The 14,674-nt window shown below is 41.5% G+C and overlaps 1 protein-coding gene across 2 annotated transcripts in view; it reads left to right on the forward strand.

Annotated features, from left to right (window-relative positions):
- The window catches only part of LOC126473867 (neprilysin-4-like), a 742,276-nt gene that overhangs the window by 611,889 nt on the left and 115,713 nt on the right, over positions 1 to 14,674 (forward strand). For both annotated transcript variants that reach the window (XM_050101197.1, XM_050101196.1), the window contains exon 9: positions 3,702 to 3,812. In XM_050101197.1, coding sequence (XP_049957154.1) covers positions 3,702 to 3,812 — 111 coding nt within the window. The remainder of the gene's footprint in view (positions 1 to 3,701; positions 3,813 to 14,674) is intronic.

The following is a 14,674-nucleotide window of genomic DNA, read 5'->3' on the forward strand; positions in this document are numbered from 1 at the left end:
AAAGTTAGATATAGTGGGGATTAGTGACGTTCGGTGGCAGGAGGAACAAGACTTTTGGTCAGGCGAATACAGGGTTATAAATACAAAATCAAATGGAGGTAATGCAGGAGTAGGTTTAATAATGAATAAAAAAATAGGAGTGCGGGTAAGCCACTACAAACAGCATAGTGAACGCATTATTGTGGCCAAGATAGGCACAAAGCCCATGCCTACTACAGTAGTACAAGTTTATATGCCAACTAGCTCTGCAGATGACGAAGAAATTGATGAAATGTATGATGAGATAAAATAAATTATTCAGGTAGTGAAGGGAGACGAAAATTTAATAGTCATGCGTGACTTGAATTCGAGCGTAGGAAAAGGGAGAGAAGGAAACGTAGTAGGTGAATATGGATTGGGGCTAAGAAATGAAAGAGGAAGCCGCCTTGTAGAATTTTGCGCAGAGCATAACTTAATCATAGCTAACACTTGGTTCAAGAATCATGAAAGAAGGTTGTATACCTGGAAGAACCCTGGAGATACTAAGAGGTATCACATAGATTATATAATGGTAAAGAGATTTAGAAACCAGGTTTTAAATTGTAAGACATTTCCAGGGGCAGATGTGGACTCTGACCACAATCTATTGGTTATGAACCGTAGATTAAAACTGAAGAAACTGCAAAAAGGTAGGAATTTAAGGAGATGGGACCTGGATAAACTGACTAAACCAGAGGTTGTACAGAGTTTCAGGCAGAGCATAAGGGAATAATTCACATGAATGGGAGAAAGAAATGCAGTAGAAGAAGAATGGGTAGCTTTGAGGGATGAAATAGTGAAGGCAGTAGAGGAACAAATAGGTACAAAGACGAGGGCTAGTAGAAACCCTTGGGTAACAGAAGAAATATTGAATTTAATTCATGAAAGGAGAAAATATAAAAATTCAGTAAATGAAACAGGCAAAAAGGAATACAAACGTCTCAAAAATGATATCGACAGGAAGTGCAAAATGGCTAAGCAGGGATGGCTAGAGGACGAATGTAAGGATGTAGAGACTTATCTCACTAGGGGTAGGGTAGATGCTGCCTACAGGAAAATTAAAGAGACCTTCGGAGAAAAAAGAGCCACTTGTATGAATATCAAGAGCTTTGATGGAAACCCAGTTCTAAGCAAAGAAGTAAAAGCAGAAAGGTGGAAGGAGTATATAGAGGGTCTATACAAGGGCGATGTACTTGAGGACAATATTATGGAAATGGAAGAGGATGTAGATGAAGTTGAAATGGGAGATATGATACTGCGTGAAGAGTTTGACAAAGCACTGAAAGACCTGAGTCGAAACAAGGCCCCCGGAGTAAACAACATTCCATTGGAACTACTGACAGCCTTGGGAGAGCCAGTCCTGACAAAAGTCTACCATTTGGTGACCAAGGTGTATGAGACAGGCGAAAAACCTTCAGATTTCAAGAAGAAAATAATAATTCCAAACCCAAAGAAAGCAGGTATTGACAGATGTGAAAATTACCGAACTATCAGTTTAATAAGTCAGAGCTGCAAAATACTAACGCGAATTCTTTACAGACGAATGGAAAAACTGATAGAAGCCGACCTTGTGGAAGATCAGTTTGGATTCCGTAGAAATGTTGAAACACGTGAGGCAATACTGACCCTACGACATATCTTAGAAGCTAGATTAAGGAAAGGCAAACCTACGTTTCTAGCACTTGTAGACTTAGAGAAAGCTTTTGACAATGTTGATTGGAATACTCTCTTTCAAATTCTGAAGGTGGCAGGGGTAAACTACAGGGAGCGAAAGGCTGTTTACAATTTGTACAGAAACCAGATGGCAGTTATAAGAGTCGAGGGGTATGACAGGGAAGCAGTGGTTGGGAAGGGAGTGAGACAGGTTTGTAGCCTATCCCCGATGTTATTCAATCTGTATATTGAGCAATCAATAAAACAAACAAAAGAAAAGTTCGGAGTAGGTATTAAAATCCATGGAGAAGAAATAAAAACTTTGAGGTTCGCCGATGACATTGTAATTCTGTCAGAGACAGCAAAGGACTTGGAAGAGCAGTTGATCGGAATGGACAGTGTCTTGAAAGGAGGATGTAAGATGAACATCAACAAAAGCAAAACGAGGATAATGGAATGTAGTCGAATTATGTCGGGTTATGCTGAGGGAATTAGATTAGGAAATGAGATACTTAAAGTAGTAAAGGAGTTTTGCTATTTGGGGAGCAAAATAACTGATGATGGTCGAACTAGAGAGGATATCAAATGTAGACTGGCAATGGCAAGGAAAGCGTTTCTGAAGAAGAAAAATTTGTTAACATCGAGTATAGATTTAAATGTCAGGAAGTCGTTTCTTAAAGTATTTGTATGGAGTGTAGCCATGTATGGAAGTGAAACATGGACGATAAATAGTTTGGACAAGAAGAGAATAGAAGCTTTCGAAATGTGGTTCTACAGAAGAATGCTGAAGATTAGATGGGTCGATCACATAAGTAATTAGGGGGTATTGAATAGATTTGGGGAGAAGAAGAGTTTGTGGCACAACTTGACTAGAAGAAGAGATCGGCTGGTAGGACATGTTCTGAGGCATCAAGGGATCACAAATTTAGCATTGGAGGGCAGCGTGGAGGGTAAAAATCGTAGAGGGAGACCAGGAGATGAATACACTAAGCAGATTCAGAAGGATGTAGGTTGCAGTAAGTACTGGGAGATGAAGAAGCTTGCACAGGATAGAGTAGCATGGAGAGCTGCATCAAACCAGTCTCAGGACTGAAGACCACAACAACAACAACAACAACATATGCGTATTAAAACACCCTCAAATTTAAAAGCCAGGACGTCCAATCCACTAACTATAATAAGAGAAAAAAGATAAAAAGTCGATAATTGTGTATCGACGTTTACAAAAACTTGACATATACATATTGCAAATATCGAAATTTGAATTTGCTTCATATTCTTTGTAAATTTACCACACCTTAACTTCGCTGTAAATTGTCTTTTATATAAGAAGCTGGTCGATGGAAAAAGTCTTTAACGAAAATTTCACATCTTAACCAATTCGTGTCTCAGCAAATTTGAGTATTCTCAGAACCTCTGGACGTAAAGATGAATTTAAGCCTTTTGACTGAAAAGTTAAACTCAAAAATTTATTAAGAGACAGGTATTTTAAAATATAATATTCCTGACTGATCACTCTGAATGCACTAGACGCTCGTTAGTTCCCTGAAGAACTGAAAACAAAAAAGTTTACAGAGATCAGTATTACTTAAGTTATATCACAGACGTTTTACAAGCAGTTCTTTAGCACGCCCCTCTTTTACTATGGCTTAATATGGCATATCCTTCCCATCGTAATTCACGATAGATGTCATGCTCATTTACTTCACACTGTAATGTGCAATATTATCAAGATTATTTCTATTATTGTCGATCATTGCCGCCCAACCACCGCTTCTCTCTCTCTCTCTCTCTCTCTCTCTCTCTCTCTCTCTACCTCTACATAAAACACACACACGCGCTATTCGTGAAAAAGAACCCCATTTTAATAGCAGGCCTCTTTCTCTCTCTCTCTCTCTCTCTCTCTCTCTCTAGACAACAGACACAAACACACACACACATTATAAGTGGAAAAAGGAGCTCATCTTTATAAGCACGCAAAAAAGAAAATGGGTGATTTCAACGTACAACTGAGATCTGTTTGCCGACAGATAATGACGTCGACGGAGGCACGGAGGGACACTCGCAGCCTGTTCCACGAGATGCACATTACAGACCTGCAGCTAGTTATGGACTCTCCAGGGGACGGCAAAAACCCAAAGGTGAGTACAAACAACATCCCCACTGTACCAACAGGACACACGAATACCTTTAAACAGCACAATAACACCAGATAAAACTTTTTCGTATTGACCGTCTACAGCAAATAAGTATATTCATTCAAAAAGCCCTGCTTTCCAGTTTCTGAGCTACTGTAAGTGCTTACAGAGTATACATTCCCCAGTCTTGTATTACTACAACACTCAGGTACAGAACATCACTCGTATCAGCGCTACTGTGGAAGACACACAACCCACAGAACAAGACATATTCTCCAGTGGCTATACCACAATTGATGATGTACGCACCCTGCATCAAGTAGTTACTAGAGCCAAGGAATACGAAATGTCATTGGGCGTATCGTTTATTGATTTTAAAAAGGCTTTTGATTCTGTCGGCCACATTGCAGTCATATAGGCAGTGACCCTAAAAACAAGGTACGTAAACATGTTATGTAACATCTACGATACCTCCATGGTTTCTGTCAGCGTACGAAAATGAAGTAATTTTCCACTGGAAGAGGAGTAAAGCAAGGTTACACTAATCCGCGAAACCATCCAAGGCAGTCATCGAAAATGTTATGTTCAAGACTATTTGGAAATAATGGGGAATTAGAATAAGTGTAAAAAGACTAACTAACTTCAGAATTGCTGATGATATAGTAATCTAGCGAACAATATGACAGAACTGCCATGTTCTATACAAGATTGATCAAGTAGTTGTGAGAAAGTGGGCCTCTCCGAAACAACTATTATGCGCAACAAGTGAATAACCACAAGATCAATAATAGTGAACAATAACCGTTTACAAAATGTTGACGAATATGTTTATCTGGAAGTGTTAATTGATATCTAAGATCTCTTGAAACCTGAAACTTCAGGCCGATTCAAGCTATGTTGTAGGGCTCATCGAAGAAACGGAACCATTTTTAAATCTAATGTGTCAGTAAAGTTACAAATGTCTGTTTTCTGCTGGATTAAGATATAAGAAACCTCGATTTTACACGAGGTTTTCAAAAGACAACTTCGAACAGCTCAGAGAGCTAGGTCTCGCTAAAAACGATCAGAAAAGAAGTAAAAACATAAGGGCAATAACATTAGTTCAGGATGGTCTGAAAATAGAGATGTGTAGGCACGAAGAAATGACTGAAGACAGAGAAAGCCTCAAAGTGAAGTACCAGAGAAAGACGAAGACCACAAAGCACACCAGCCGACTGTTGTCATAAGAAATGATGAAAGTCACAGGATTCAGTTGGCAGAGGACGGCAGGAGAAAGAGAATAGAGACTGAAATTGAGCCACGTAAAGGTTAAATTAACTGAACAATAATAAAATAAATACGTTATCAAAAAGATTCTATACCGTCTTTGCCAGCAGTTGGAGACAGAGGGGTGTGAGGGTGGCAAGGAGTGGGGGAGGGGAGGGGGAAGGGGAATACAGAGGCCATACAGATGGAAGGGGCGATATTAATTACAGCCCGTATCAGACGGCAGCTGTTCCATTAGCTTAAGGTGCCAGTGCAGTGTTCCCGTTTCGCACATGGACACAACGCAGCAACTAATTACGCTCTGAGGTTTTCGCCTGCAGGTGATTTTATTATTTGGCGCTGATGGCTTTGGTACTGGAAGCAGAGCAACCAATAACTACTTTTTTTGTGTTTCTGTGTTTCGTAAATTCTGCATTTCAGAAAAGACTATTGCTCTGCTGGTAGTATATTATTAATTTAAAAATCCCCGTTAGAAATAGGTCCCGATCATCCACACTATCGAAAGTATGTACCACTGTTCAGTTGCAGAGCACATTAACTCAAAAAACGAGTACAAAAATGCAGCAGGACAATCGAACCACAAATGAATGTTTTCGATATGGATGTATCCCAATCCCTACCAGACGCAGTTCCTGAGAAGGCAACCTAATATATAGAGCCAGGTGGGTCGTTATAGCAAAGTAAGGCTGAACGAGGACCACAGTGAAACTCGTCAGCAATCGATTGTAATAACTGTGATTTCAGTAACGTAATTAAGACGACCGCGCCGCGTGGGGTAGCCGAGCGGTCTTGGGCGCCTTGTCACGGTTCGCGCGGCTCCCCCCGTCGGAGGTTTGAGTCCTCCCTCGGACATGGGTGTGTGTTGTCCTTAGCGTGTGTTAGTTTGTTAGATTAAGTAGTGTGTAAGCTTAACGACCGAAGACCTCAGCAGTTTTGTCCCATAGAAGTTACAACAAATTTCCAGTTTCCTGAAACGACCGCTTTCTTGGAACCTATATACTTCACGCTACTGAAGCACTGTGATGTCAACTTCATGCTATTCTGTCGAAAAGTGACGCGGTGAGATTGAGGTTGTATAAAAATATGGTTTAATTATTACAATACATTAAAAACAGGAATCAGTCATTTTTAATAATAACGCTTTTTATTAAGAACAAATAGCGTCATTACCGGCTTCGAACCTACAGTTTCATCTTCAGGTGGCTGTCCACGTTTAAAAATCGATTTAGCTTACTTTGATTATTACGAAAATGACGGCTATTCTTCATTGTGACAAAGTTATCCCCACCCCTCCTGGAAGCATCACTCCAACGAAATACAGCAAACATCGTATGTACACTCTAAGTTGAATGTAGTTTTCACCGTCAAAACCAGTCTGACGATGTGCCTGCCGGCTGGAAACGAGTAACGGCACAATTCGTTCATAACGACAGTGGCACGTAAAGTGCCCTCCGCCACACACCGTTGGGTGGCTTGCGGAATATAAATGTAGATGTAGATAATAAATGGTATTATTGAAAGTGACTGGTTGTAAGAATTAACGGAGTGGCATCGAATTTTTCGAATCCACAATAAACTGTAGTTTCCCTACAACTGGCTAAGTAAGTCCGTTGCAAGGTTAGGAGACGACCGGAATACAGCAATGCACACCATTTGATCAAAAGCATCCTGAGACCCGTATGTAATGCGGAATTGACTACTATGTGTCACGTGAGTCGGACCCGACAGTATAAAAGGATGCAGAGAGGATTGTGTTGTCAGTAGGGAATTAACAACACAATGTTTCCCTCGGGAGAGCTGAAAGAAAGGGGGCTAGTCATTGAATGTCACCTGGCAAACAAATCTAAAACTGCACAAGTCGACAGTTCGTGAAGTGATTATGAAGCGGAAACGCGAAGGAACAATTGCAACTAAAGCAAGGTCAGGCAAAACATCATGTATTAACGAACAGGGACGGCGGAGCACTACGGAGTGTGGTTTTAGAAACATCCCATAAAATCAGCGAAAGTAATCACTCGAGAAGTAAAAAATGGTGCCAGCTATCCAGCTAGCACATTGCCAGTGCTTACGTAGTTTAAAAGAGGGGGGTGCCATGGTCGAGCATAAATTACTCTAGTCCAGTGCATCCCAATCTCCCTTAGACCATCACCACTGAGTACAATCAGACATTAGCTAGTACCCACACCCCCCACACACTGCCGTCTTCTCTACTCGTACATCTATCTAAATCTACATGGATACTCTGTAAATCACATTTAAGTGCCTAGCAGAGGGTTCATCGAACCTCCTTCACAATTCTCTATTACTCCAATCTCGTATAGCGCGCGGAAAAAATGAACATCTATACCTTTCCGAGTGAGCTCTGACTTCCCTTACTTTAACGTGGTGATCGTTCCTCGCTATGTAGGTCGGCGTCAACAAAATATTTTCGCATACGGAGGAGAATGTTGGTAATCGGAATTTCGTGAGGAGATTCCTCCACAACGAAAAACACCTTTGCTTTAATGATGTCCATCCCAAATCCTGTATCATTTCAGTGACACTCTCTCCCCTGTTTCGCGACAATACGAAACGTGCTGCCCTTCATCGAACTTCTTCGACATACTCCGTCAATCCTATCTGGTTAAGGATCCCTCACCGTGCAGCATTATTCTGAAAGCGTATTGTAGGCAGTCTCCTTAGAAGGTCTGTTACATTTTCTACGTGTTCTCCCAATAAAACGCAGTCTTTGATTAGCCTTCCTCAAAACATTTTCTATGTGTTCCTTCCAATTTAAGTTGTTCGAATAGTACTTCCTAGGTATTTAGTTGACTGATTTATCGTGTAACCGAAGTTTAACAGATTCCTTTTAGCACTTATGTTGATAACACTTTTCGTTATTTAGGGTGATTCGCCAATTTTCGCACCATATAGATATCTTTTCTAAATAGTTTTGCAGTTTGTCTTGATCTCATGATGACTTTACTAGTCGATTAATGACAGCGCCATCTGCAAACAACCTAAGAGAGTTGCTCAAATTGTCTCCCAAATCGCTTATATAGATAAGGAAGAGTACAGGGCCTATAACACTGCATTCGGGAACGCCAGAAATCACTTCTGTTTTACTCGATGATTCTCCGTAAATTACTACGAACTGTGACCTCTCTGAAATCACTGATGTAGACACATATCTGAGACGATATTCCATGTTACTGTTGTGGTCTTCAGCCCTGAGACTGGTTCGGTGCAGCTCTCCATGCTACTCTATCCTGTGCAAACTTCTTCATCACACAGTACCTACTGCAACCTACATCCTTCTGAATCTGCTTAGTGTATTCATCTCTTGGTCTCCCTCTACGATTTTTACCCTCCACGCTGCCCTCCAATGCTAAATTTGTGATCCCTCGACGCCTCAAAACATGTCCTACCAACCGATCCCTTCTTCTAGTCAAGTTGTGCCACAAACTTCTCTTCTCCCCAATCCTATTCAAAACCTCCTCATTAGTTATGTGATCTACCCATATAATCTTTAGGATTCTTCTGTAGCACCGGATTTAGAAAGCTTCTATTCTCTTCTTGTCCAAACTATTTATCGTCCATGTTTCACTTCCATACATGGCCATACTCCATACAAATACCTTCAGAAACGACTTCCTGACACTTAAATTTATACTCGATGTTAACAAATTTTTCTTCTTCAGAAACGCTTTCCTTGTCACAGCCAGTCTACATTTTATATCCTCTCTACTTCGACCATCATCAGTTATTTTGCTCCCCAAATAGCAAAACTCATATACTACTTTAAGTGCCTCATTACCTAATCTAATTCCCTCAGCATCACCCGACTTAATTCGACTACATTCCATTATCCTCGTTTTGCTTTTGTTGATGTTCATCTTATATCCTCCTTTCAAAACATTGTCCATTCTGTTCACCTGCTCTTCCAGGACCCTTGCTGTCTCTGACCGAACGCAGAAATACGGAATCCATTTGAAGTCCGTTGTCAATAGCACTCAATCCTTCATGCGAGTAAAGAGCTAGTTGTGTTTCACAGGAACGATGTTTTCTAAAGCCATGTTGACTGAGTGTCAATAGACCGTTTTTATTTGTTTTTGTTTTTCGAGGTAATTCATAATGTTCGGGCGAAATATATGTTCCAAAATCCTGCTGCATATCGACGTTAATGATACAGGCCTGTAATTTAGTTGGCCCTTCCCCACATTATCACCGCCTTGGCACGTAACTAAACTGTAGAATGAAAGTCTTTTCTTGGAACACTTTTATTTTCAAAATGATGAAAGATGAATAATATTTAATTTATGTCTGTGTGTGTGTCTGTGTGTGTTTTATAATGATGAATTTGTGGTGCGTCGCAAGTTCTACCCACAACTTCTTCTCAAAAAAGAAAGCTAACTATCCACAGTACAGAACATGCTACCCCTGCATTACCCCTATCCACTACGGCACTTGGTTGACCTATACACTGCAACCCCATTTATATTCGAAAAAGTTCAGATGAGTGCTCTATTCTTACTGCTCGTAAAGATGTTGGAATTCTGAGGAAATTAATTGTAAGCTACGAGGAAACAACGATGGTACATAAGATGTGCAAGAAACGAGAGGGGAAAGCAAGAACAGAAGTCCAAGAATGGAGTGGTCAGATTGGATTGGGTATAAGAACACTTTCCCAGACTGAAATCAGGAAAGAGTTTTCTCCGAACAACTGAAGCAGTTGTATCATTACTTTCCGCTCACCGAATGGAGCTGTAGCGAAACAATATACTTACAGGACATATTCAAAACATAAAGAAAAAGTTTCATCTAGTTTTCCATCTGTCGATGCTGCATAAAATCACTTGACATGCACAGGCATTGCGGGAGTCACTACACCCATCAAACAAAAACAACAAGAAAAAATACTTTGCCCATCATGTGCTTTTACCTCTGGTTCTTCCCATATACACTGACCACATTTTAATAGTAATAATGCAGTTTTAATGCACAAGATCTCAAATTTAAATGTCGATGAACAAGCTGGTAGTTACCGTATAAGCTACTAACAACATAAAGATGGAAAATTTTAACAGTAGTTTGGGAAAAAACGCCAATTTTTTTCAGTGCTATGTTAAGTACACTGGAATTAAACGTTCTATCCACGTTTAGGACAACAGAGGTTGAACACTGACTCAGGTGGTCAATGGCTGTGGAACACATGGGGCGGGAGAGGGGGGGGGGGCAGGGTGACTGGAATACTTAAACACTGTACACTGTATCCTGTATCGTACGCCTTGAGTCTTGGAACCAGAAATGCACTGAGAGATTTCACCGTTGGCGCCAATGTAATCTCTGCCCACAGTCGCCACTGCTACACCAGTTACATTTGTGTGACTCTATTTCTTCTTCGACATTCGCTTTTCTGATCAAGACAATGGTGGATACTGCCAATAGCTGGGTATTTCATAGTGACTTAACGCGAGAACGTTCAATACAACAAGATTCGCCCCGCGAAAAACTTCGCGATTGTAAACAGGTACTTCTTAAAAGCCGTCACTCTTTACCTTATGTGGGTTTCGATTCACGGCCGGGCCTGGGATTTTCTCCGCCTGGGGACTGAGTGTTTGTGTTGTCCTGATCGTTTCATCGTCATTCGGGAGAAGTGGCGAGACTGGACAGTGAAACGAGTGGGAATTTGTACGGGTGCTGATAACCACGCAGTTCAGCGTCAAGCAAACCAAATATCATCATCGTCATTATCATCTTTACCTTGTGGCTGCTAATTTTTATTCAAATTCATGTGTTTACCTGACGTTATATATACAACCATCAACGATGAACAAAAATATTGTTTATCACGTGGCATCTACGTGCTACATTGTAATACTGTGTATTGTGTAGCATACCATGTTTTCTGTTCGTAATGTTTCGTCAACCAGAGTTATTATTAGTGTTGGTGCGGTGTCGATCTTTTGCGCTCCGTGGAATTCTTCGCGTGGCTACCATCGTTGGTTCGTATTGCATTGTCACGACTGAAAAGGAGATTACGTGCGGGCTCTGCAAAAGAGCGACACAGTGCACAGACAGCAAAGAGCGTGAAACTTGCTGGCAGATTAAAACTGTGTGCCGGACCGATACTCGAACTCTACTAGAGCACTTGCCCGCGAAAGGCGAAGGTCCCGAGTTCGAGTCTCGATCCGGCACACAGTTTTAATCTGCCAGGAATCTTCATATCAGAACACACTCCGCTGCAGAGTGAAAATCTCATTCTGGAAACATCCCCCAAGCTGTGACTAAGCCATGACTCCGCAATATCCTTTCTTTCAGGAGTGCTAGGTCTGCAAGGTTCGCAGGAGAGCTTAAGTAAAGTTTGGAAGGTAGAAGACAAGATACTGGTAGAAGTAAAGCTGTGAGGACGGGGCGTGAGTCGTGCTTGGGTAGCTCAGATGGTAGAGCACTTGCCCGCGAAAGGCAAAGGTCCCGAGTTCGAGTCTCGGTCCGGCACACAGTTTTAATCTGCCAGGAATCTTCATATCAGAACACACTCCGCTGCAGAGTGAAAATCTCATTCTGGAAACATCCCCCAAGCTGTGACTAAGCCATGACTCCGCAATATCCTTTCTTTCAGGAGTGCTAGGTCTGCAAGGTTCGCAGGAGAGCTTAAGTAAAGTTTGGAAGGTAGAAGACAAGATACTGGTAGAAGTAAAGCTGTGAGGACGGGGCGTGAGTCGTGCTTGGGTAGCTCAGATGGTAGAGCACTTGCCCGCGAAAGGCAAAGGTCCCGAGTTCGAGTCTCGGTCCGGCACACAGTTTTAATCTGCCAGGAAGTTTCATATCAGCGCACACACTGCTGCAGAGTGAAAAATCTCATTCTGCAAGCAAAGAGTATGGTCTGAGCACATCTTGTCAATTGTAATTCATTATGACTGTATTGTTGAAGAGGAAAAAAATGTCTCACCTGACGTGCATGGTGAGACTTAATACAGCTGAGAATAACCTGTATTTCCACTCTCGTTATCAAGTCAATGACATGGCGTATTTGTAGCTTATGAGAGGTTCAGGAATGTGACTTCGGTGACGATTTCTTATCCTACTGCTTTCGACAAATTAAGCCGATGATATATTGCCTAAGTAGTGCGTTCTGCAACAACTTAGAAAAACTATTCCGAAAGAGTTAATTGAAGTGAACTGTAATAACTAAAATAATCTAAACACGACAAAAATATTGAGAATGAAAAAGTATAGCTGTTACTTAAGAATGAAGCGAAAGACAAACTGGCCTATTGGAAACGAATGTGGCTGTTAAAAGCGGAAAAAATGACAACTTTTAATATGTCTGTCGAGGCTGCGGAACCACCATATAAGAAAACCTATAAATGAGGATTTTCAAAGCTGCTCTTTGGACGTACGAGCTGTGTGCCTAGCCAGCTGCTTCATCTTCTTCGGTGTTTCCTAAATACTACACACACTGTTGTATTTGTTGTGGTTTCTTATGTTGTGTTGCAATATTATTTGGACGAGATTTTTGTTTGTAGTGTTGGCTTTCAAGTAATGCACTGTTAACTAAACTCATCGTTTGCTTAATATGTTGAGTGACGGAATCTTGGTAAAGCGTTGTTAAAGCTCTAATTGCGAGTTCTTGAGTCTGTAAAAAATCGCAGTGTGCCCCCAGGTTCGTTCGCCGCGTCTTCAGCGTCTCCCCAAACCCACGTGAGCGTAGATATCTGGAACTCTCTAGATATTCATGAGAATATAATGGTAGAAGAATAATTAATTTCGAGTCTCACCTATTAATGAGTTGAGGTGAGCTCTTTTATTTCTTTTGACACAACACAATACTGTCTACCTATAGAGCTGTAGTAGTTTCAAGCTAACCTTAACGAGAACAATAGTCAGAAGAACAATAGTCAGAATAATTAACATTCCGACATCGCTCAGTGTCAAACACTCATTTCACTAATAAAACTATTCATGTTAAATTATGACATTACAAAACCGCCTTCGCCTGTTACTAATTTTGCATTTAGGACACTATTATCTCGTGATTCAGACGGTTGTTGGAACGCCGCCTGACGAAGTTGTCATTGCAAATGGTTCAAATGGCTCTGAGCACTATGGGACTCAACTGCTGAGGTCATTAGTCCCCTAGAACTTAGAACTAGTTAAACCTAACTAACCTAAGGACATCACAAACATCCATGCCCGAGGCAGGATTCGAACCTGCGACCGTAGCGGTCTTGCGGTTCCAGACTGCAGCGCCTTTAACCGCACGGCCACTTCGGCCGGCGTTGTCATTGCAGCCTTCAGTACTAACAATAAGTGCAAGTGACATCATGTACTCCTTCTGCTACTCGCTAAATGAGCGCAATTCTGTATTCACTTCTGTTCACAGCTTATTTCTTTCATCTTATCCATCCCTAATCCCAACCAAGATATCTGCGACTTTAACCGCGTTCTTCTTCATCCCTATGGACAGCTCTGAATTGAAACCGAAAAGACTCTGATTTAATGGGTTTTAATATTCATATTCCCTGTCGTCCTGGGCGCTTGTTCTTGCGGATAATTTAAATGGATTTGGTGTCACGCCAGGGGGGCCGAGCGCAGAGCGGTAATAATTTTACGGAGATACTTGCATCTCGTCGCAGAATTCATTAATTTTTCTTTGTTATGTAGAAATGGTCAAAATGACGCATTAAGCGGTTTTCTTGAGACGTTCTTAGCCTGTTGTAAAAGTAAAAAAAAAGCAGTGAATTCCTCGGAAACTCTTTGGACCCATTGAGTCTCACCTCCTCCGCGTTTAATACATTCCGTGCAGCGCTGCTCTGTGATTTATGTCTTCCATGTAGAACGATCTGTAAGAGGCGTTCTGGAAAGGAGAAAGAAAGAGAGAGGGAAATCTCGTCCGGGGCTTTGAAAACCTCTGACTCGACGAAAAATATGGCTCGAGCTAGTGCAAAGACGAAGGGCTCGCGCTCAGTTCAGAAGGATGGAAAAAGAGTGTGCAGCAGAGCACACAAAGTTACTATCGCAAGTATATCTAGTTATACGACACTGTCATCCACATATACATTTACATCACGCTCCGCAAGCCACCTAGTGGCGTGTGGCGGAGAGTATTTCTAGTAGCATTAACTATATCTCCCTTCCCTATTGCACTCGCGAACTATCGGTAAGTTTCTGTATTGGTCCCAATTCCTCGAATTTTCTTATTATGGTAATTTCGCGAGATGTATGTAGGACGAAGCAATATGTTGTCCGACTGGTAAAAGTCCTCTCTCGAAATTTCGATAGTAAACCTCTCCCTGATGCGCAACGCCTCTCTTGTAATGTCTGCCACTGTAGTTTGTTCAGCATATATGTAACGCTCTCGCGCCGATCTAACGGCCCCGTGGCGAACCGCGCCGCTCTTCGTTGGATCTTCTCTATCTCTTCTATCAGCCCTGTCTGATAAGGATCGCAAACTGATGAACAATACTCAACAATCGGACGAACATGCGCCTTGTACGCCACTTCCTTCTAACACTCTTCCTATGAATCTCAATCTGGCATCTGGTTTTCCGGCTGTTTGTTTTATGTTTTCAAAAGGGCTCTGAGCACTATGGGTCTTAATATCTTAGGTCATCAGT

The sequence above is a fragment of the Schistocerca serialis genome, chromosome 4 (genome assembly GCF_023864345.2).
Source record: "Schistocerca serialis cubense isolate TAMUIC-IGC-003099 chromosome 4, iqSchSeri2.2, whole genome shotgun sequence".
Lineage (NCBI taxonomy): Eukaryota > Metazoa > Arthropoda > Insecta > Orthoptera > Acrididae > Schistocerca > Schistocerca serialis.